At 41.8% G+C, this 24,337-nt stretch overlaps 1 protein-coding gene across 4 annotated transcripts in view; it reads left to right on the top strand.

Annotated features, from left to right (window-relative positions):
- The first annotated feature begins 674 nt into the window (after positions 1–674).
- Positions 675–24,337, top strand: part of FSTL5 (follistatin like 5) — a 343,245-nt gene continuing 319,582 nt past the window's right edge. For 2 of the 4 annotated variants that reach the window (XM_052778387.1, XM_052778361.1), the window contains exon 1: positions 2,397–2,538. In XM_052778387.1, coding sequence (XP_052634347.1) covers positions 2,531–2,538 — 8 coding nt within the window. In that variant the 5' untranslated portion in view covers positions 2,397–2,530. Of the gene's footprint in view, positions 703–771; positions 1,152–2,396; positions 2,539–24,337 lie in introns of those variants that run through there. The other 2 variants (XM_052778379.1, XM_052778370.1) reach the window with 2 other exon arrangements.

Here is a 24,337-nt window from a genome sequence, read left to right as displayed (position 1 = left end):
GTAGATGCTGAATTTTCATAATGATTTCACAATGAAGATTAAGTAGCTGCTCTTTAAAAGTGGTGGAATGGACAGCAAATTAATTTAAAAGTAATAAATCGGATAACTAAACCTATTATCTCACACTAAAGCAGATTCAAGTGAGACTTCAAACTATTGTTTCTTTGCTTGACTTCACACAAATATATTTCTAATGTTTAGGACGTTAGCTTCCGGCTGTTTGGGGGGGGGGGGGGGTGTTTGTTTGTTTGTTTCTGTTTGTCCAAAGGCACCTGTTTTCCTTCTTATAAACAGAGGATGTAAACAGTAGTCTTATCTCAGGGTGACTTTTTTCCTTACGTTTTTCCTAACTGGAGATGATTCATGGTAACACGTCCATGGTTTTGGCATGGGTTACCAGCGAGAAGCTCTACCTCGCCGCTCAGGCGCGCTGAAAGTTGATATGGATGGTAGGGATTACCGATACAGGCTGTGCAAAGCCTCCGGCACGCTTGAGCTTTCAGATCGCCGCTTGATATATTAAAGCTTATAAATATTGCAAAACATCCCCCCTGCTTTAAAAATGGAAGCACAATAATCCTCTGCCCTTGGGTGGCGACCTGCTCGCTCGTCCGCAGCAGTTGCTCTTCTTTCTGCCGGCGCCCGTGCCGCAACCTGCCCCAACTCGGGGCGGGGGGGGGGGGGAGTTGAGAGCAAGTTTTGGTACACGCACGGTGATGCCGGCAGCTCGGGGGCGGGGCGGGGGCGAGGCAGGGGGCGGGCCGAGCCGAGCGGAGCGGCGCGGAGCGGAGCGGCGGCGCGGGCGGGGGCGGCAGCGGTCGGTCTCGGCGGCGGCGAGCGGGGCCGGTGCTGTCCGCGGCCCTGCGGGTGCTGAAGGGCGGGCGCCCCGCGCCGCCTCCCCGCGGCGCCTCGGGGCCGGTGCTCTCCGCGCCCGGTGGCGGCGGGAAGCGCGGTGCCGGGAATCGCTTCGAGTTTTCTCCGGACTAGCGGGCTCCCTCGCGGCGGGTCCGCTTTTGGCTTTGTTGAACCAAGAAGTATCCCTCTCTTTGCGATTCTTGCAGGGGGACCCGGCGGTTTTTTTGGTTGGTTTTTTTTTGTTGTTGTTGTGTTTTTTTTTTTTTCCTTGCGGACTTTAGTGACTCTTGGGTAAGGTAAGCAGGATATTTTTTTTTTTTTTTCGGGTGATATCTTTATATAAGTAGTAGTGGGGTGACGAATGTGATGGAGGAGCTGGCAATTAAAGGCAGAGCAAAGTTGGGAGCTTGTTAGCCCTTAAGTCAGTGTAGGGGCAACGCTTGGAAAAGAGGGGTGCAGTTTTCAGTGGAAAGGGCTCTGTAAACAAAAGATGAATCTAGAATGAGAAGTCAGAGGCTTATTTTTCTTGAAAACCTGCTGTTAGGATAATGTTCAGGTGTTTGAAAATATTTTATTTTAGAAATCTCGAGTATTATAAAAAGATATCAAAAGACATTACAGAAGCTGCTTTGTATAAACACCAGTTTGGGGAGACAAGAAAAGCTCTAATTGATTCTAGCTGGGGGAAGAAGGGATATATAAGGTCATTCTGGGAAGTAGAGAGCAAAGTAGGAATTAGAGAGGATTTGAAAGCATAGCCTCATGTTGCTCTGTGTTCTTGTGCATGCCTGCCTGCATGTGTAACAGAAGGACGGCGACACCTTGTTACTTGATGAACACTTTAACGCTGTAACACTGTGGACTTGTGAAACAGCACCTTTCTGAAAGGGATCATCCCTACCTCTACCTCCAAGGTCAATGTGGTGTGCAGGTGCCTGTGAAAGTTGTGGATTGTTTCCTTTGATATTAAGTGATGAATGTCAGGCCTTCCTCCAGGCTACAACTAGGTGTAAATGCGAATCTCTGATTTAATAATACTGTATTATGTTGCATTATAGGTCTGCTGTTGTCAGTAATTGAATGGAACTGGGAAGTGTGGGCAGATAAAATGTCTTGCTATTTCAGCAGTGTTTAACCTTTCACAAGCTTGATAGGGCGCTCTGCTTCACAGAGGGGTTTTCTACTGCTTCTGTGACTTGTCAGAGTTCTGCACATGCAGAGCAGAGTGCCACGCAGGGATTTCTGTATGTACAGGGCAGAGTGTCACGCAGGGATTTCTGCACGTACAGGGCAGAGCGCCATGCAGGGATTTCTGCATACGCAGAGCACCACACAGGGATTTCTGTCTGAGATTAAGGCTGATTCCAGAAGGAATGGGCTGCTGCTGCTTGCAGCCAGTGCTACTGAGATGGCTGAACAGAACAAGCAGGAGAATGAGGTCCCCACCCTCTATTTTTTAGCATTATGTAGCACTTCATACTCTTGTGGCTGTGGTGAATTTTCTTTGGAACTGGGACCTAAATCACAACTGTTTCTTTACATAATTGTCCTGCACAAGTGCTAGCAGTTGTAGCAACTGTGATCATGAGGTAACTTTTGCTGATAAGATGAAGCTGATGAATGGAGACTGTTTCATATTATTATAGCATTTTTTTACTCCTGCATAATTTGTTTAATGTTAAGGTGAGTTGTTTTCACTGAATATTTTTATCAGCTAGAATATAAAGATAACCATTGGGCAGCAGCACAGAACTATTGAGGAGTAAAGTTGAAAGCAAGCAGATTGAGGAGAAAGCAGTTTAGGTTGCCAAGGCTTTCATTAAATTTAGGTAGAATTAGGTAATACATATGTTTTACTATACCCTCCTCCCTCCTCCCATTCCCCCCCCCCCAATTATAAAGCAGCCTTCCTCTCTCAAATGGTAGGGAAAGAAAGTTTATTACACAGAACTTGCACTGGTTGCAAACCTTCATTAACAGTCTATCCATCAGCTAGGACAGCTCCTATCATCTGTCATTGACATGAATATTAATTTGCTTTGAAATATTTTAATATAATTTTAAATAATGATACTTTTTAAAGCATGAAGATCAGGATGCTTGCTTTCTAAAGTAGACATTACAAAAATATTTTGGAAAAGTTAAGTTTGAATCATGTGGTGCAAACAGTGCATTAACTGAGGAAAAAAAAACCCAAACCAACAAACAAACAACAAAACAACCCCAACCCATTAATTATATGGCCGAACTTTTGATGTTCAGCTGTAAATATACAGGGCCTGAATATGCAACCCCTTGTTCACTTGAGTAGTCTTTATTCATACACATAGTCCTGTTAACTGCAAAAGGGACTATATCTATCATTACACGAGTAAAAGTCATTGATCTTGCTGAGATCAGTCATTTTACCAGCATCAATCAGATTATAAACTTTGATGCTAAGACATTAATTCTGTGCTTTTAAATTTATATCTTGTATCTGATTGTATTTTCTATGTAATATTTTGCCTTCATTTGTGTCGGGCTCCTTTATTTTATAAATCATGTTTAAAAAATGGAGATTTGAAATGATATGTAGACTCTCAAGGAAGTAAAATGGCACTGCTATTTTTCAACAAAATGGTGTTCTAAATATATATATACATATACATCAAGTGTGGCCCACAGCCATTTTGGTCATCTGTTCTAATTAGAAAAAGTCTGTCTTCATTAATAATCCTTCTTCAAGAATATTTGTATACTTGTAAGGATATGATTTTGTATAGTGTGCAGTTCCAAGACCTTTAACAACACCATTCAAAAGTTGAAGGAAACGGGATACTAATGACTTGACCAAACAGCTGACTGCAGAACTAATGCAAACTTGGAGAAGAGTTTTGTCATAAAATCAGTATTCAGGGAAACCTCCTGTTTAAAGTGCTGCTTTATAGACCTTGCTTACACTGATCAACACATGAAGATGTGCGTATGAGGGCATACACTTACAATTATTGATGATCTCAACATACATACAACCTGGCAGTTGTCCTAAGCTTACATTTGATAGTGGGTCATTTGGCTATTTGCTGGGCTATAGCCTTTGACAGTAAATGGTAGTTAGTAAAAACCCAAATGCTATGGCTGCTCAGTTCTAGGTGTGTTCTAGATCTATCTAATCATGCCGGTTTGTCATTCTGATTTTTTTGTGTGAGTTTATTCAATAATCCTCAGTATTTGTTTAAACAAACAAAGATACTCAATTCTAGAAAAAAAGAACTGTTACAATCACATAAATTATGTCTCTAATAAATAGAAAACTTTTTTTTTCCCCTTGAGGTAAATGCACGCAGTTCTAAACTGTTGTTTTATATAACATTTTAGAAAATGTAAATTTTGTGTCACTCTTCTCTGACTTAGAGACTATAAAATAATAATGAAAACAAGGCTCTCTTGGTTTTGTTTCAAACCTAAATAAAAAGGTGGAGCTCCAATACAAATAGTTCTGCCTTTTAACATTTCTGAACTTGGCTTAGCAATTTCAAAGGTAAGAGGTCAAATGAAACTTAGGTAGCCAATTCTGAATATTTTTCTCCAGACTGGCAAATATTATGGGATAATTCAGGACATTAAATATCGCAGGAGTGAATCATGGGCTCAAGGGAAAGTACTGAATCAAATGCCAGTCTCGACTTTGTTCTTCAATTTTTCTAAGCCAAAGCAGGAAAATAATCGTTAATTATTCAGCGTAGCTTGGCCTATTATGCTACATAATTTTAAAACAAAGTAAATAGATTAGCAAGTTTATTTGCAAATCTGTTTAATCCTGGTTTATAGTTCAAGCTTCCCCCTCCCCCCCAACTTTTTTCTGAAGCATAGGGAATAGCTGTCAACAAATGAAAAGGCTGGGAACTTGTTTGCATAAGATATTATACATATTTAATACAGCGTGCTTTTCCTTGCCTCGTGGTAGACAGAAAAGACAAAGAACACTCTTTTATATTATTAGAAGAACAGTAAGTTGAAACTTTGTCTCTGTAGTAAAGAGATATTGAGAAGGCTGTGGGTTGAATAAGAGTTGTGTTTGACCAGCACCTTTGAAAACTATGCTTTATGAAACTCCCTCTAACACCCCCAATATCAAAGATTACTAATGCCCAGGGAATGCAGTCAAAGAAATTGAACCCACAGGCTAACTCTCTTTCATCCTGTTTTACAAATTCTTTCTTTAGGTTTTGGGTTAATTGAGTAACCTCTAGTTACAAAGTCTTGTCTCCTAGTCGGTAGGTTGTGCTCCTTTCCAGCACTTACTAACACTTACTAACAGCTGTGTCTTCATTTGGATGGGCCAGTGCAGATAGTGAAATTTCTGCACAGTTAGTGTGGCAGAACTGCAAAAATGCTCCCCATTTGGCAGCATCTCCCATTTCCTTTTTGCCATTGATACCTCTGACTGTACTGCCTGAGTATACTGGCAAAGAGATGTCATGAAGTAAGTGCAAATCAGTGACACTGTTGTGGTCTAGCCAGGCATGATTCCTTACCAAGTGGGTATGGGAACAACTTGAAAATATGTATTTGTTATCTATTTTTAGCTTTACTTGATAGCAATGTTTATGCAGGTATTTAACCCTTACTACCCTAGAAATGATCATAGTAAGTCTATTCAATTAATCACTCTTTTTACCATACACTAAGGGAAATTAGTGGTGAATTATTTGACTGCATTGCTGAGTTGTGCAAATCTTAAGAAAATAAGAAGTTCTAAAGAGTTAAATGAGGGGAGAGTTGGCAATGCTTGCACTGATTGCTTGAAGTAGGTTGAAGTTCACAGTTTATTTGCATTTGAATTAATTGAGATTGGTGTCCAGCAGTGCTTTTCAGAGCAGGCTTCAGAAAGACTTTTTTGTATAATAAAGTACTTGAAAATGTTAGTTGGAAGATGAAGGGTATTTAAAATACTTCTTTCTTTTCCTGACAGAGTGAGCTTTTTTCTCATTTTCCTCTAAGTAAGGCTTATTGTAATTCTGAAATATTTTTACCACTGAATGGGCGTTCTTGTGTTAAAAGCCACTATCATTTTTAAATCAGCATATTAAAAACTTTCTGAAATCAGTTTTAGTTTCTTCACAGAGAAGTTCTTAACACCTACAAAAAGAAATAAAATAATCTTAAACCAGCTCATAACATTAATCAGATAAAATGTTATTCCTAACTAAAAATGCTCTTTTATTAAATGATAGGAACTTCTAGATTATTACTTTGCATACTTTTGCTTCCATTAGGAAACAAAATATTTTAGATGCTTTCTGCATTGTAACTCTGAACTGTATGTATTTTCATTATTATAACAGAACTTTGTCTTTCTAAATAATATGTAAATCATTATACTTTGAATCAGATTTCAACAAATCAAGGAGTGGTGAAATGAAAACAGGTAGAAAATTTTCTTCTTTCATGACAGGTAGTGGAAATAAACTTCTTTTTCAAATAGCTTGCAGGTTATGACATGCTTCAAAGTTGCACATTTCAAGTTGGAAATTTTTTATATATTTTCTTTCATAAACTTCATTTAAAACACCACTATAACTGATTACATATGTTACTTATGGGTTTTGTTAAACTTTGTCAACCATAATTACTAGGAAGGAAAGAAAGAAAAAAAGCACTTTCACATCATTGTGGCAGGTCAATGGAAATCTTAATTCACATGCAAGAGCAGTCAAAAAATAAATACAACTTTTGTTTCTGTTAGAGACTGAATATAGTACCACCAACATCACAATTATATAAATAATCCTTTAACATGAGAACTATTTGGTGATAGTCATGCTCCTCCAGTGATAACAAGAAACAGGAGCAACAAAAGTATTGGATGCATGAAAATGCCACAATATCTAAGAAGATTTCTTTAGGAAAAAAGGTAAATAAACTGCAGAAAAGTAGGCAAAATAACTGTGAAAAAGTTGCTCCTTATATCCAGTCTGATCCTCCCTATTTCAGTTTATGCCCATTGTCTTTTTGCTGAACTTGCTCCAGTTTATCCGTAGTTTTATTGCACTAGAGGGCCCAAAACCAGACACAGTACTCTAGATGTGATCTAACACAAGATGTTGATGACCAGCATTCAAAAAAGTTGCAATCTGTATCTACATATAAAGACAAAATACATATAAATAACTGAAGAAGAGAAGTAAAATAGATCAGGAAGAAACTTCTCTTATGACTTATATATTCCATAATTTGCCACAAAGGATTTCTTTTTTTCCAGGAAAGCATAGCAATATGGTCTCTAGTCAAGACCAGCATAAAAATATCTGTGTTGGCTATCATTCCTAAGACGTATTTGTTCTCTGTATGAACTCGAGATGAGAGTGTACCAAGTATAACTATATATAATTTTTAAGATTTTATTCTCTACATGGAAAGATTACTAAAATCTAAGTTTTCTTTCAAGATATTATCCTTGACATCATCAGATTTATTTTTTTATGCAAGATTCAAACACATTTAGTATATAAACAGAAAAGACTAGTATCTACTTTCTGAGAACAAACTCTAGTGTAATGGAAAGCTAAATGCACGTGAACGAATGACCAATTCACAAATAACTACGTTTTAGAGTTGCAGCAGCCCAACTTTCAATTAATACAGCAGAAAATAACCTATTCTACTTAAGTAAAAGAAGAGATGCACCATGTTCATTTTGAAAAAACTTTTTGCATTTGCATTTTGCTTTTGGGAGGAGAATTATTTTGTCACTTCTGCATCACCATTTCTAGCAGTGTCTAATTTTTAATTTTAAGGGTCTGGTTTGAGTCTTAAGTCAACAAAAAAGCAGAAGCTTTTCATAAGACAGAAAGTTTGTACAACTTCTTGGTGACTATTCACTTTTTATGAAAGATTTGAGATTGTTGAACCCACAGAATGAAATCTGAGATCAAGTACCTTTGGTAAGGGCAGATTTTCTCAGTGTTGTCCAGGTATTCCTCAGGTCTGAGAGGTGAATGCTCAGAAAATGGTCAGAAAGACAGTATCATTTCCAAACAATTGTTCAGTTAGCCCCTACAGTATTCATAGGAGTGCAAAACCTGATATTAAAATGAAACATCTTATTTTAACAGTGAGTCCTTCTTTTCTTCTTCACTCTGTTTCAAGATGGAAACATGAGTTCAGCTCATTACTTGTTTAGCAGTGGAAAGGCCACAGAGAAGGAAGAGAGGCTTTTCCTGACAGTATTTTTGGCTTGTCCTTGTAAAACGGAATTAAGTCACATGGGTCTTCCCTCTCCTTGCAGCAGCCATGGTTAGCCATAACCTCACCTTCAGTGAGAAATCGATGTTTTTAATCTTGAGTGCTGATTTTCAAATTGAAATACAGTTCATCACATTGCTGTTCTTCCATATTATCAAGTCCTTTGACAATGATAATTCTTATTTAAAATAAACCACAAGACACACAGCTCCAGGTTATGATAGTTTGAAGACTGATCATATTTTGCATTTATTTCCTATGCCTTTTAAGGTGAATGAATCTCAGCTAGTATAGTGGAGAGTTAAAATACTAATTTTAAATTTGTTGGTCCTCTAACATACACATTACGCTTCTGTCTTCCATTTATACTACCTTTATATTCTTATGTAATTCAGACCCAGCAATAAGTAGTACTATGGTAGTATTTTAACACAAAAATTATATTTCTATTTTAGATTTTATGATTTTTGCTCTAGGCTGTTTTTGATAAACAGTAATATTCTGTAAAAAATGTTCTACACATTGATGCAAGGGCTGATTTAGTTCTTTCCTTGGGACACTAAAAGAAAAAACATAATTAACATCGCTCCTGAGATTTAACTTTTGTATTATGCTAATTATTCTTCGAACTGGAAACAGTTTTTCAAGTGAATTTAAACTGTGTTGCTTAGCTATAATTACATTTTAGTCTACTGTCTAATAATAGGCTGATTCTCTTCTTTTATGCTTAGAGAATTATTGTCACAAAAATATTTGAACAGTCTACATTTGTATGTTCTTGTTGCAGTCAGCAGGGTGGGGGGAGGTTAGCTGCACCTTGGGGGTTTCATTTGAAGCATTAGTAGAGTGCTTCAGGCATCAGATCTTAAAATTGGTGTCCCCTATGGACCAAAAATCTAACATTTTAATATATTTGTGTCCTTTATATCTTTTTAGTGTGATAGTCACATTCATCTACTGCTGTAGGCTCTCAGTAATTTCTTCCATGCATAAGTAAACATTTAAAAGGGCTTTCATGTTTGTCTTTATAAAAATATATGTGGTATATACATAAAAAGTTAATAAAGCTATACTGAAAATTTGATTTATATTTCCAAAGCCTCAAAAATCAATATCAAAAATAACACCCCCCACCCTCATGTTATCATAACTTCTGAGATAGAACAGCTCTCATTAATAAAGAGATATAAATGAAAGTTTGTGATATAATTTGCTGAATGTAATGAGTTAGAGTGTTTTTATTAATTTATGTGCTACATCTGATTCCTCCACGAACTGTGTGAAATAATGTGGCTAATAATTTTGGTTTTATCATTCTCTGCTTTCCTTCTAAGAGACAAAAGGTATAAATTTAGTTGAGTTAGTCTTGTATTTTTAATGAATTGGGTATTTGTTCCTGGAGTTATCTTGTGTAAATGCTGGAAGAAAGTTTAAGGATCTGATCATGAAGCTCTTAATGGTTAAAACATAAGCAGAAAGTCTTGTGCCTTTGTTCTTTTTTCTAATAAAGTGAACAGTAGATTGTATGCATGCACAGAAATTCTGAATTCTAAAAATCTGTGTTATTTAAGTATTAAACTGGGGCTTTTCCAAAAAGAGTTACAATGTCATTTATAAAGTATTGCAAAAATCATTTAATTGGTTTTGGGTTTTTTTAAAGATTCAAAGTAAAGACTCATTTTAATCTTCCCATATATGTGAGATTCTTAAGGCTTCAGATTATCATTTTTATTTTCAACATCAATTTTCTTATCCCAGCATGCAGCAGAAGGATGCTGTGGCACATTGATTTATATCCATTAACATCCCTGTAAGACCCGGTTCGGTGCTTTTAAGAAAGGAAAAGATTTTGTCATTTTGGGGGTTCTTTAGCATTGGTTAGCCATTTCTCGCTGGAACTGGATTTCTGAGGTGATCTTTGGTAAGGTCCACTGATCTACAAGCCACAGCTATTTAGGGAGGTCAAGAAGGAATACCATTTGCTGAAAAGACTTATTGCTGTCACTCTTGTCAGTGAATATTTAGGGACAAGTAGCTTCTCAGCATACTGTTTGTTCTGCGTATAGAGTAGGTTTGTAAGCCAATAATCATCATGACATTTTCATTGGTTGTGACTAGTGTCTGAGGGATCAGTTCTATCAAAATCCTGTAATAATTGCATCATAATTATTTGTGGGGGAAAGATGTAATATGTAACTAACTCTCTTCTATTTCTGGTATTTATGTCCAGCCATAATTACACACTTCAGTTTTCCTGTTATGTTTTACATTATTTTTTTTTGTCCCTTCTTTTGATAGTCATTTATTTCACAAATGGCCTCTTTCTGAATAAAACAAATCAGGTTTTTTTGGTGTTAAAGATTGTGTATTTAATTATTTATAACAATTTCTAACATGTTCATCTTGTAGCCTTTCATGGAATACAAAATGTCAACTGTAAGACTTCACAAGTTAAAACAGGTCCTTTAAGTAACTTAAGCACAAAGAAATAGAAAAGTGCTACAGAAGACAAACTCCTTTCAGTCAACATGCAATGCAAAAGCTGAATGAATATGCAATGTGCAGTTAATTTATAAAGATGAGTGATAGAAGTGAAGCTTCAGAGTTGAAGTTTCTGATTGAAAATGATGTGTCTAGGCAAATATACTCATCTGAAGTTTGTTAATAAGTATAAGTGGAGGAGAGATCCAGAGAAAGGCTCTTCCGTAGTAAATTATTTTTAGAATTTAATTATACTTTATATAAAGCCAGGGGAAAAAAAAAAAAAAAGCTGGTATTATCGCTATATGAGATTTGCTCTCTTTGAGTTTTCAGGCATGAAAAAGTACCTTTTAAGAAGTGTTACCCATAAATTTCTAATTGAGTACATTTCTGAGTTTACCTAGTCTCTCAAGATTATGAGGAAATGGAGAACAGAAAATAAAAGGCCATGCTTTCTAGGAGCTGGACAGTAAGAATCCTGCTACTCCTTTTGGCTTGCACTAGTATACATCTATACACAGAAGCAGCCACATAACTGCTCACAAATGAAGGGTCAGAATTTGGCAGAACTAGGATTAAAGAACAGAGTGGAAAGTGAAGACAAAAATCAAGTAATTGTACATATAAATTAACAAAAACTGCAGAATGTGCTCTAAAATATCCTTAGGAAAAGAATTATGGACTGAGAAGTACTTTTTCTCTTGCTCCATGTTAAGAGACAGTGGTATTTTTCTCTTCAGCAGGAATTAAATTTTAGTGTAAAATATTTAGGCACAGGGCAGAAGCCTTTGACATATCTCACTAGAAAAACTGTTCTTGTTTGCCGGATATCATAGCATCTGCTAAGAGTAAAAACATTGATGGAATAATCCTAAACCAGAAGAACATAATTCATGACCCAAGTGAAAAAATAAGGTAGCTACTTCCTTTAAAGACACAAAGGAGGGAAGTCCACAATAGCTAAACTTGTGACATTGTGGCTACTTTTCTTTCTCCCAGTTTCTAGTGGAAAAAAAATTGCAGAATTACTTGTGGAAAAAGAAAAGAAAATGAAAAAAAAAAGTTTTTCCATGCTCCCAGACTGACTGAAAACTGGTATGGTTACATTTACATTAATATTATCATAGCAGGTTTGCATCAGTGAAAATATGAGGATAAATCAGACACCATATGTGCAGTTCCACACTTAATTACTAAAAGAGCACTTCTGTAATGAAGATTATGGCATTGTTTTGAAATTTGTTTCCTCCTCTTTATGCTTGCATGCATGTTATATCTGGCCATCTGCAGGAAATATTATGAAATTAGAGTCAGTGGGCAACTCTAACAACAGAAGAATATTAATGGTAAAAATCTGTATTACTAAAGAAGGCTCCTAAATTACTGGTTGCTCACCAAGGGCTGTTATGACCCACAATGTCAATCTAACTGTTTTTTCTGTTACATAATGAAATTAAACAACAAAACTCCAAAACCTCGAATGCTACTTTAGAATGAATGTTACAATGTCAAGCTACATTAATGTCACATAGTGAAAACAAAACTTCGCAGATGTCATCTGCAGGATGAAAATCTATCACTTATGTCTAGATAATTCGGAGTGTCCCAACAGTAGATAAGTTTTCCATGTTGCTGTGGGATTCAGCGTCAAGTTTATAGTCACAACAATATAAGACAGATACCCATGTACTAAGCTTGCTTAAACAGCATTTCAATTATATTTTAAGTATGTTGATTTAAAGTTTATTGTGCTCATTTTGACCTAATAGGGCAAGTAAAGCTAAATAGATAAGTCCTTACTGGACTCTGATATCTATCAGGAAAACAAAAGGTAAAAGTATTAAACTACATTAATCCATCATGTTGCAGGCAGTCATTAAATGGAATTGGTGGAATGGTTTTAAAACATTCTTTGTCTAGTTGAAATGAAGATGCTTCTCCCATGTTGTGTGAAGGTATTGAGAAAGTAGCTGTCATGCACAAACCATGTAAATGGTATAATTACTTAACTATTTTACTTAAAGACCAGTTTAGACATCCTTTCATTTGTCCAGACCTGAAAGTGAAAACAAAGCTTCATTAAAATGCTAAGAAATATCAAGCAGCATGTACTGGAATTAAGATTAGAAAATATTAGCAAAGCTTTCATAAAAAAAAAAAAATCTGTGATTATAAGACTTAAATAGTACTATACTATAAAACAAAAAGTGAATTTTTAAAGGAGTACTAATTGATCTGTGTTTGAGCCACTGCTATCCCTCCCATCCTGTTATACCCATTGATCAGTCCTTCCTTTCCTTCTATTGACCAAGGGTGTTCATATGAGTGGGTGGTGAGCTGGGCTAGGGAGCTGATCTGGCCAGAAATTAACCTTTTCCTCCACTGGCCTCTACCTCAACTGGTTATCAGTTGGAATCTCATGGCCTAAGATCAGCTTAAGCTCTCATGGAACAAACCAGCTTTCTTCAAAATGATGTAAAACTAATTTGAACTAGTGTGTTACTGTGGACATATAGTAGGCTGTAAAAATAGTTGTCCAAGATAAAAGTTGAACAGAACAGCATAGTCCTATGACTTCAGTCACTGAGCTGCAGGTAACTACTCTCCCCCCGCCTCAGCCCCCAAGACACAGTTTTAATCTTTTTTGCAGGGCTTCTGGTGGGATACTTTGTCCCTAGGGTATAAATTCAAGTGGGTGATGATAGCCTTATGGGAATGTTATTCTAGGAGGAGATTGCTGGAAAGCAAACAGTGTTATAGCTACATTTATCCTCCCAGGCATGTTTCTGATATCCCATTATGGTTTTAAAAAAAAAAAAAAAAAAAAAGAAAAGCAAAAAAAGCAGCTGGAAGATGCTGGTTTGCCTCGCTTTCTAGAAAATGGTTCTTCTAGAGTAGTTTTTAAATATCCCCTTTCTAGATTTTCATCTCCCTTAAGCTTTTAGAGTAGCCAAAACTGGGGCAAAATGTAGACCTGATCCAAGCTAATCTTTCATGGGTGATGTTCAAAGAAGTCAAGTAAATTTGGAAATAAGTGATAATTTTGGATTCTTTTAATGACATTACTCTCTTTTTCTAATATATATTGTGTATTATCATATTGTGCACTCAGAACTATGGGGAGCTTGGAGGCTGTAGTACTAATACGGACTGTGAATAGAGAGCAGTACCTAGTGGCACCTCTCAAATTAGAGCTGAAGTTGTCAGTCAGGGCTGGCTTTAAGCATAGGAGGCTGCCCAAAGCAGCCAACTATTGGGAGAGAGCAGCAATGGCTCTGCTCTTGTTTTGTTTCCAAGTGTTCAACCCAGAAATTGCTGCAGTGCCAGTACTGAATGTTGACAATCTTTTATTAAGTGAGAAATCAGGGAACATGAGCAGTATGCACTGCTACAAGGGATATCCTCTCTCCTTCCTTAGCATCATCCCCTTTCCCCTCATCTCCTGCCCCATGCCAATAAGAGGAAAAGTGAACCTGATTCTTCAGGATGGTGTCCTGCATTTACTGCCCTTATGCTTCTTTGGCACTCTCCTCTTCTTCCTGCTGGAACTTTCCATTCTTACAGGAGTAACTCAGTCCCAGGCCTTATTTTTGGAGGAGGCAAAGCGAGAAGACTTGACATGGGTTTGCCATCAGGTGTGATTTGAGATGATCTGCGTGCTGTCTTGCTCTGGGGGATAGAAATTATTATCCCCTCTCTTCATTGAACATACAGATTGCCTCATTTTCGCAATTGTACGGTTAAGACGTTGTAGGTGAGAAAGAAAGGTGAATTTTTCCTTCTATCTGTAGGCAGCATAATCCTGCTTTTCTACCGTGGGCCAAAATGAGAGATTGTGAGAATACAAGAATGATTACGTGAAACTGATTAATATGCAAGTGATTAATTAAAGACAAAAAAGAGGCTTTATTTCATCTGAATAGCCTCCATTGAGGCTCTTTTCTCTGCTTAGTAGTCACATAAGAGCTGCAAGAGTATGAATGTAATAGTTCTCAGATTGTATTAGATGTTTCTGAAGAAGATAAAAACCTTTTTTTCTGCATGTATAGTCTCCTGCAAAATAACTTTCAAAAAAGTCTTTTTCTGTTTTGATTAATCAGTGGTGGTTTGCAGAAAATCTCATCTGGATAACAAGAAATATATGAAATTGCTGAAGGGTAGGCATTCCCAGACCTTCAAAATACAGATGGAAGCAAGAGGAGCTTTCAATTCTAATTGTGTAGGGATGCTTACCTGAGTCAGCACTGAGGATGCATTCACGCTGACAGTAACTGATTCATCAATAAAGGGCCTGTGTGTAGCTGCAGTACTTGGACGTTTGCCACTAATTATCTGATCGGCATTTGTGCCTAAGCGGTGGGAATGTGATGTTCAGCAACATCTCCTGGCTCCTTTTCATAGAGTATTGTGCTTCACAGAGGTGTCCTAGGTGATCCCAGAGTCTGTGTGGTTGACTCAGAAATTGGAAACAGTGTCAGGGTGGAATGAAAAAGGGAGCATAAACTTACATCTCAGGGGGGTGGAGTGATTACTCTTGAGGTTGTAGTTTCAGAGTGTGTTGTCTTTCTTTCAGACAACCTCTGGCTTGTGTCTTACCAGGTCAGAGCTCTCCCCGCTCCGGGCCATCGACGACTCAGACACTCATAGAGTAGAAGCAGCAAATGGCGTTTATTGCGTCGCAACAATTACATTTATAGTGTCCAAAAGCGCGCCCTCCCCTTCGTGGGTGTCACCCTCTACCCCCAAGCGCCACCCCTCCGAGGAGGCCGGTGCAATACTTATACTGCATTGCCACTAGTTCCCCACAGTTCCCCCTCCCCATCCTAAAGTGCTGTATCTTCTTGCGTTAAGCGCATATATAAAACGCGATTCTCTACCCTTATCAGCCGTTGCCCTGCTGAGCGTAACCAGCGCACTGCTACGGGTAAAACACAACATAAACATATCCAAGCAATCAATACTCCACCTAAAATCCACCAAATCCACTCCCAATTCAACAACAACAATAGCCATTGCCATACTGAGTCAAAGATATTACCCAACCATTCCCATCCCCCTTGTTTTGCCTCTACGAGCTTAATTATTTCTCGAGCCATGTCCCTCCACCGCGACTCATTAATGGCAAGTTGCTGATAGTCGTCAGTTGTGAGACAACAAAAGGTGGTGTTGCTTAGCACCGCTGCCTTGCAACCCCCTTGCACTATGACAGCGGCCAGCACCTCTATCATCTCCCGGTGTGCCAGAAGAACGTGCTGGGTCTGCTTTGTGACTCTTACCGTCTCATTTCCTAACCACTCCAATACTTTCCCTTGCTTTAATACTTGACATGTTATGCCTTGCAAAGCTTGGGTATTCCGTACCCCAAGCTCAAGCTCGGACCCAGTACACTGTAACGGTGTCTCGCCCCTAAAGCCGCCTTCCGTATTGAGAGTCACGCAACACGACCAACCTCCTGTAGGTAGCTCGCTATGGTTGAGAGGTATTGCTACCGAGCAGCTCTGTGTCCCCAACGGCACACACACTTCCCCATAGGAACGTTTCTGCGCCACGTGCCGTAAGGCTTCCATAAACTGTCCTTGTGCTCCCCCAAGCACGGCCATAAAATAGCCGAGCACCCACACTACCCCGCTACCGCCGAGCCCACCGCCCTGCCCTCCGCTTCGCCTGCTGGCGTTTGACCTTCTCCCAGTCATTTTCCGCAATCTGCCAAATCTGCGGGACCCAGATGTTTCTCCGGCACTCCACGCGGCTTCCCCACGCGCCCAAAGCGTTGACGTGGATGACTTCAGCGGCGGCATCAGAGGCGGCATCTTGTCGACTTTCATGATCTGCTGACGCACCTGCTCTTGACTCACTTAGATGCTGTAGGCCTTCTCTATAAGACACAAGACAAGGCCTGCAACGAGTTAACAGCCAACTGGCGTGCAGCCAAGAGCGTTTCCCACAGTCAGGACACTGCACAAGCAGCCAAGGGGCACAATCTCTGCAGTCCGGGCACACCACCCGGTTACGTAGGTACCACACCTGTAAAAGACACAGTTACATTTGAGGTTTCACGCACCGTGCTGGTACCCAACGGGTCTGCCCCGTGTCGTCTTGCACGGCAGCGTATCCACGCCCCACCGTTACCAGCCGATACCCCTCCTCCCATTGACCGGTCTTCAAGTCCTTAACGCGCACAGGCGGCCCGATCGCTGGGGATGCTGCCGCCCAGTGTCGGGCCATCGGGGCCCCTGTGGCTCCCGAGCGGGCGAAAAAATTGAGAGAGTAGAGTGCTCTCGCTAGAAGTGGGCCTTGATGTGCCACGGGAATCCCCTGGGAGAAACCTTCCCCCTCCCCAAGCACAACTAGTTTGGCTTTGAGTGTCTGGTTCGCCCGCTCGACAATGCCTTGGCCTTGGGAATTATAGGGGAGGCCCTGTTTTAACTGTATGCCCCAACGGTGTGCCCATTCTCGGGTGCTCGCAGCAGTAAACGCAGAGCCGTTATCTGTTTTAATGCACTGTGGACGGCCCAGGCAGGCTATGACGGCCATCCAATGATGTCGTGCGTGAGAAGCTTTGGTGCCTCTATGGTGTGTAGCCAAGATGACTCCACTGTAAGTGTCGACAGTGACCGCCAACCATGCATTAGGCTTGAACGGCGCAAACCAGGTAAAGTCGGTTTGCCACAGCTCATTGCTACATAGACCACGAGGATTGACGCCCGACAACCAGAGAGGGGTTTTTTGGCAGTGTGGGCAGGCACTGACAACTTCTCTGGCTGTGCTGATAGGAATGTTGCACTCTTTGGCTATCGCATGCGGACCAATATGTAGGTCTTCGTGTAACCGGAACGCTTCCTCCAATGTCCATATCTGTTTAGCTACACGGTCTGCTTCCGCATTGCCTTTAAAATAGCCTTCCGCACTTTGGTGCGCTTTTACATAGGCGAAGAACACTGGTTCCGTCCTCGCCTGTAAAGCTGTATAGATACTCAGTGCTATTTTTGTTCCGGGCCAGCCAGGTTGTCCCATGCGCTCTGCTAACATCACTGTAAAACGAGAGTCAGACACTATGTTGATGGCCGTATGCGGCATGGCTAACAGCGCCATGGCGACAGCTCTGGCCTCCAATTGCTGAACTGAGGCCTTTTTGTCTGTCTCGGTGATGCGTTTCCATTCCCCTTGTTCACGCCACACCACTGCGGCTTGATGCGTCAAAGATGAGGCGTCTGTGAACAGCGTAGGACCGCTTACTGGTTGTTTGGAAACCTTCGGCTGTACAGGGATCAGAGTCCGGCAATGTCTAAAGATGTCTAGAGTGGCTTGTATCTGTATTCGATGTGCTGTGTCTTTCAGCGTGCTAAGGAGGTAATCATCACTGTGACAAAGAAGCTCCCATTCCTGTCGCGTAAAGGGGAGTAGGATTACATCTGGCTCTTTGCCCCAATAACGCGTGCATACGTGTCGTCCTTGGAGTATGAGCAATATGATGACACGTACTACACTCGACCACGCTCGGTTTAACCGTGTGGAGCTCAGCCAATAAAGAGGTCGCAACGCCGAGTGTTCTCCTTGTGCTATTACCCCGACACCGCCATGTTCGGTATTGGTAACCGCCAAGACAAGCGGTAGGGCTGGATCCCATCTGTGTACTGAACTCGTTTGTAGCAATTCCTGTATCCGCTTTAGACTCTCCTTAGCTTCCTCACTTAGCTGACAACTCTCTGTCGCCTCCAGTTTGCCCTTTAATAGGTCAAATAGAGGGTTCAATAGTTCTGGCGTAATAGGTAACAGAGGTCGTAGCCATTGTAGGCAGCCTAAGAGCCTTTGGGCATCATGTAGCGTCCGAATGTCCGTGGGTAGCTCTACCGTTTGCGGAACTACTGAGGTATCTCGGACACTCAGCCCCAGGTATATGACGCCGGGGCTCCTTTGTGTCTTGGCCGTCTGTAACTGCAGTCCCTGACTCTCGCAAGCAGTACACACCGCTTTTTCCGCTTGTGTGAGTTCAGCAGCGGTACTTGCGGCTACTAAAATATCGTCCATGTAATGAATAAAATACACGTGCGGATACTGCTCACGGACAGGCCTTAAAACCGCTGCCACTACTTGTTGACAAATGGTGGGTGAATTCTTCATTCCTTGAGGCAGCACTGTCCACTGATACCTGTTCGCCGGTTGCTGTAAATTAGTCGTGGGTACTGTAAATGCAAAGCGCTCCCGATCCTGCTCGGCTAGTGGTATCGAAAAGAAACAGTCCTTAATATCCATTACCACCACTGGCCAGGTGGTCGGGACCGCCCCCGGCCATGGAATGCCAGGCTGCAGAGCTCCAAAACTCTCGACACAGTTGTTGATCGCACGTAGATCGTGCAGCATGCGGTATCGTTTCTTATCTTTTTTCATAATTACAAAGACTGGTGCATTCCATGGACTCCGAGAGGGCTCAATGCGCCCATCAGTCAGCAAGTCTTGTACAATCAACATGAGGGCGTTCAGCTTTTCTGTCGTCAAGGGCCACTGCTCTACCCACACCGGGTCATCTGTTTTCCATTTCAGTGGTATCGCCCATTTCGCGTCCATTACTAGAACAGTGGCCCTCAGGGTAAATTTGACATCTGACAGCCTATAGCAGCCAAGATGTCTCGTCCCACCAAGTTGGCCCCAAATTGGAAGACATAAGGTCGAACGCCGCAAAAGTCCCCGCCATCCACCTCACAACACAGTTTATATACACTACGAGATGCTTCTACCATTCCGCCGACTCCTTGCACCCCACAGGTTCGTTCCAGCGGCCATGTAGGTGGCCAGTGCTTCATGTCGATAACTGTGACGTCTGCGCCGGTGTCCACCATAGCTTGTACTTCTATAGTCCTCGTCCCATCGGCGCACCGAGGATTGCTCAACCTCAGTCGCACCATCGGGCGTTGCTCAAAGTCTACGACCAAGGCGACGGTGGAGAGGTCTGGGGGTTCTCTCCGGAGTTCTGCCGCATCCCGGGCCTCTGTGGCTGTTCTGGGCGAGGGCTGTTGGCTCCAGCAGTCAGGCCTCGCCTCCCGGCCGCCGGTCCCCCGTTTCCCTGTCTTCTTCGGCACTCCCTAGCTGTATGTCCAAATCCCCCACACGCCCAGCATCTTATTCCTGCCCTTTGCGTTGTCCCCATTCTTTCTGGACACTGACCTTTAAAGTGCCCTGGGCGACCACACCTATAACATACTTTCTCCCGACCTGCCTGAGTGATAGCTGCAGCGAAAGCCTGTGCTTGTGTCTGCGCTATTCCTTGTTGCTGTTTCTCCAAAACCCACTTAATTAGGCCCCCTACGTCTAGCCCCGTTGGAGCACCGACCATGAGCTGCTGAGTTTGTGGGTTCCCCCTCTGTCGAAGACATTCGGCCATAATCGGGCCCTTAGCCCCCTCGGGAAGGTCTGCCTTTGTTAACGCCTGTTGCAGGCGGTCGCAGAAGGGAAGAAACCCTTCATCAAGCCCCTGGCGAATCGAAAGCCAAGGCTCCCCCCTCTTTTCCAGTTTCGCGATCTTCCGATACGCTTCCCGTGACGCCTGAGTGGTGGCACGGATTTCACGGCCTCTCAGACTAGCTGCCTGCAGCTGGGGTGTGTTGGCAGCTGGGTCAGACCCCTTGAGCTGCTGTAGGGTGGCGTGCCTCAATGGATGTCCCCTGTCCCTAGACGCCTCCGTTAATTGCTGCTGCAGCACATTCACCCATTCCATCTTCCACATTTGGCACATTGTAGGTGGTAGCAGGCATCGCGCCAACATGCGACAATCCCAGGGAAGAAGCCCTGACGCATGAACCTGGTCTAACAAAACACCTGCTAAAGGACCATCAGGCCCTTCCTCCGTCACAGCGCTCTTCAATTGTGCGACCAACTTAGGGTCTAAAGGCTGCCATTCCACCCCTTGGCCCCCAGCCAAAGCGCGCACAGGCGCAATAGTGGGTGGTAGTTGTAACTTGAGCCCTTGTAATGCACACTCCGTGGCGACTAATTGCCAATCCGTCAACGGGAGGGTATACCCCTTTCGCTCTGTCTCCCTATCTTGTGACGCCTGAATTGCTTTCCGGCATAGTTCACTCTGCTTGCTTGTGGTTTCCTTCTGTTTCACCACTTCCTCTCTCAGCAGCTCAAAGAGCCGCTCCAGCTCCGCCCAATTCTGCCCCTCCTCTTTCTCCACCTCCTGAAACCGGACCCTCCTCTGTCTACGCCCCCTGCCTTTTCGCTCCTCCTCCTCTTCCGTCTCACTCCCTGACTCATCGCTTGACCGCACCCACTTCCTGATCGGAGTACCCGGTATCCAATCAACATTCAAGTCCTCGTTTTTCTCCTTATTTGGCCCGTCTCTCGGTCGCCTCCGACCGCCTCCCTCTTCACCCCTTTTTCCCTGCGTAGGAGCCCGTTCTTCGCCCTGTTCCCTGATCTTTAGCTTAGCCAACTCTTCCCAGGGATAGGCGGGAGGTCTCTCCGCCGTTCGATTGTCCTTCTCTTCCCGCCCCTCCGTATCTCCCTGCTCCACGGGTGGTGCAGTGGGCACCTCCCGATAGTCTCCACTGTCCTCATCACTAGCTACTGGCTTGGGCTCCCTCCAACCCCCTTGCCCTGGGCTATCTTTTTGCTCTCCCTCCCCTGACTTCGGGGTCGGTCTCACCGGGCAGGCAGTTGGTGGCTGATCTTCCGTGGTCTCGGTTTCCACAGCCCGTTTCTTTATTTGTTCTTGCGCAATCTCCGCTGCTGCTCGAGATCCGGCTTGAACTGCTACAGAAGAGGGCAAACCCATGATTGCTCTCGCCGCCTTCCACGCTTCTTTCTCTTGATGGGCATGTCGGAGCACGGAGACGATTTGTCCCCACGTCTGCAACTCTTCCGCTTTCCCTGCCATCGCTCGCTCCGTGAGCTCCCGCAAACACTGCGGCCACACACCAGTTGAAAGAACATCAGCCGGTGTGTTGATCACTCCCGTCTTCAGGAGATACCCCACACACTCTCGCACCCGTTTCGATTTCACAGAAATCTCGGCGTCGTGGGCCAGTGCCTTCAGCACCTTCACAACCGCTTCCATGGCTGCAGCCTTCTCGCCCTACCCGGGCCACCTGGCAGTATCACGTCGGGGTCACCACTTGTTGTCTTTCTTTCAGACAACCTCTGGCTTGTGTCTTACCAGGTCAGAGCTCTCCCCGCTCCGGGCCATCGACGACTCAGACACTCATAGAGTAGAAGCAGCAAATGGCGTTTATTGCGTCGCAACAATTACATTTATAGTGTCCAAAAGCGCGCCCTCCCCTTCGTGGGTGTCACCCTCTACCCCCAAGCGCCACCCCTCCGAGGAGGCCGGTGCAATACTTATACTGCATTGCCACTAGTTCCCCACAAGAGTGATAACTTTCTGTCAGAAGAGAGATGGGATGCTGTTGCCTATACACATAGTTCATACCAGATGTGATATGGAGTGTCTGGTGATGGCTGCACCTAAGCCATCTGAGCTTTAATTTCTTGTTGAAATGTAATTTGTTTTTCCATTAGGAGGGTCTTCTTATTGTTTCCTGGCACTATAGATGGTCAAAACTTAGTTCCAGTCAATTTTACATTAACTTTTCCCTGTATTTTTATTGTGTAAATAAAACTGAAGATGTTCACCTTTTTGCCTTTCCAAAACAAATATATATACAAAATATTTAAAAGGTTTTTTTTTTGGTCAACAAATGAACACAATTTCTTGTTAATATATTATACAGTGGTGGTGGAGGAGAGACAAAATTCATTCCTTTCGTGTACTGACCATTTCATCACCACATATTGGCTGCTCCTTACTTAGTTCTGTATTATCCCCATTCCATTCTTCTTAGAAATGACAATTTTTTTAGCTAATGAATTATTGAAAAATCTCATTTTACAATCCATTTTAGCTACAAGCTCATCAGGACATTGTAGGTTTTCTGGTTTACTGTCAGCTTTCCAGCATCCATTTGGAAGACTTTTGTCTAGTAGATATATTAGAGCAGTATAAAACCCTTTGCAATAAAACTCTGTAAAATAGTGTAAGGCAGTTAAAACATAGCAGGAAATGGCGGTTCTGATCCTAATGAATGGGATTGTGAGCATACAATAAGAGAAATGCATTGTTTTATTAGAAATAACTATGCAAAATTTAAAGAGGGCTGCAGTTGTTCAATGAAAAATTAATTTGATCTATAATGATGCACTAAATTTATGATAAATAGTAGAATGTAAAAGACCAAGTCAGCTGTCACAGTCAAAAAATTTTTTTTCATCAGGTATGGCAGTGCAGGGTGGGGTTTGTTTTGTTCTATAAAATCTCAGAACTGTATGTGTTTGCTTCATATTTTACTCAGTCTATTTATTTCATTTTATATAAAGATCCTTCTTTTATTCACTTGGAATTTAACATCCAAGTGAAGCAGCAAGGCTAGCAGACATCAGAGTTTCAATTCAAATTGGGATCAAAGACATATCTTCAAACTTGTTCCCATAGTATTCCCAAAGAATGCAGCTAAGCTGACAGGTTCTGGACACTTCCCCAGTTGATGGATCTAAGAAAGCTCCTAAATACAACACATTGTGCTAGCAACCCAAGCCAGGTTTATAACTGACAGAACAAGTGCAATTTTCTGAATTTCTTTCTGACTATGCTGAATTCAGGCTCATGAAGAAAGTTGACCATTGTGGCAGTTAAGAAGAAAGAGAGACAAGTCACTGCAAAGCAGGAAAAAAGAGAGGCAAGAACTCCACAGCACTGAAGTTTAAAAAAAGAGAAAATTCCTATAACTATTTTAGCTATTCAAGTGCAGAACGCTTTCCTTTATTTGTATATTTCTGTGGATCTGTATGATTAGACACAGACTTTTTTTAAAGACAATCACGAGCAACTTTGGATTTCATTCATTTTAGTTAATGGAGTTATTTTAGAATTTTGTTTCCGTCCTTGTGAACCTTCAATGTCACCAAGTCCTATAAATAGGGTAAAATTCTGGATCCAACATACTAAATGTGGATTTTAGAGTCGTCTTTATGTTTTCATTTAGGTCAGGATTTCATCTGTAGTTGACTTAATTATATTAACGCAGGCACTGGGGGAGAGCACTGGAGGGCAAATGTATTTTTGGTTCAATCCTGATAAGGACAGACTGCCCTCAGCTACAAAAAGTCCTTGTTTATTTAAATAGCTCCAACATTCATCAGTCCTTTTGGTTACTGATTGAACTGTGGTTCGGTCCAATGATACCAAAATCCGCATGCATCTTTATGCTCTGCAGTTTGATGATTTGATATTTCCTATCAGTGTTTGTACTGTTGTGTATACTCCTCTCCATCACACCAGGGTGCATCTGTGTCTTTCTGCTAAGTGTTCACCTGTGTTTAAGGAGACAGGGAGCTCATGGTTCCTTGCATATCATAGACTTTCCCATATCACATTTCTCCCTGATACGTCGTCTAGCTATCTTCCCATGCTACGAAGGCTGCTGAAACACTACTTCCCCTGTCCTAAACTACCTACCTTCTCTCTTTACATGCTTAGTTTTTAGCACCTCATTTCCTTCTTTAGTACTTTAAATTTTTTTTGTTACTTCAAACCCCATTAGAGGTAAAACCCCTAAACTTGTCTGTTCCAATCTTTGCCATTTTCCAATCTTGAGCCACAGTCTCCAGGTGGGTTAACTTTAAACCAGCTGAGTTATTGAAAAATCCCTTTCACTGGGTAACAAAGATGGCACCCATCTCTGTTGGCTAGATCACTTCAATAGAGCAAGTTTCATAG

This window comes from Harpia harpyja, chromosome 2, assembly GCF_026419915.1.
Source record: "Harpia harpyja isolate bHarHar1 chromosome 2, bHarHar1 primary haplotype, whole genome shotgun sequence".
In the NCBI taxonomy this organism is placed as follows: Eukaryota; Metazoa; Chordata; class Aves; order Accipitriformes; family Accipitridae; genus Harpia; species Harpia harpyja.
The sequence above is the reverse complement of the archived record's forward strand: the minus strand, read 5'-3'. Positions and strand labels throughout refer to the sequence as shown.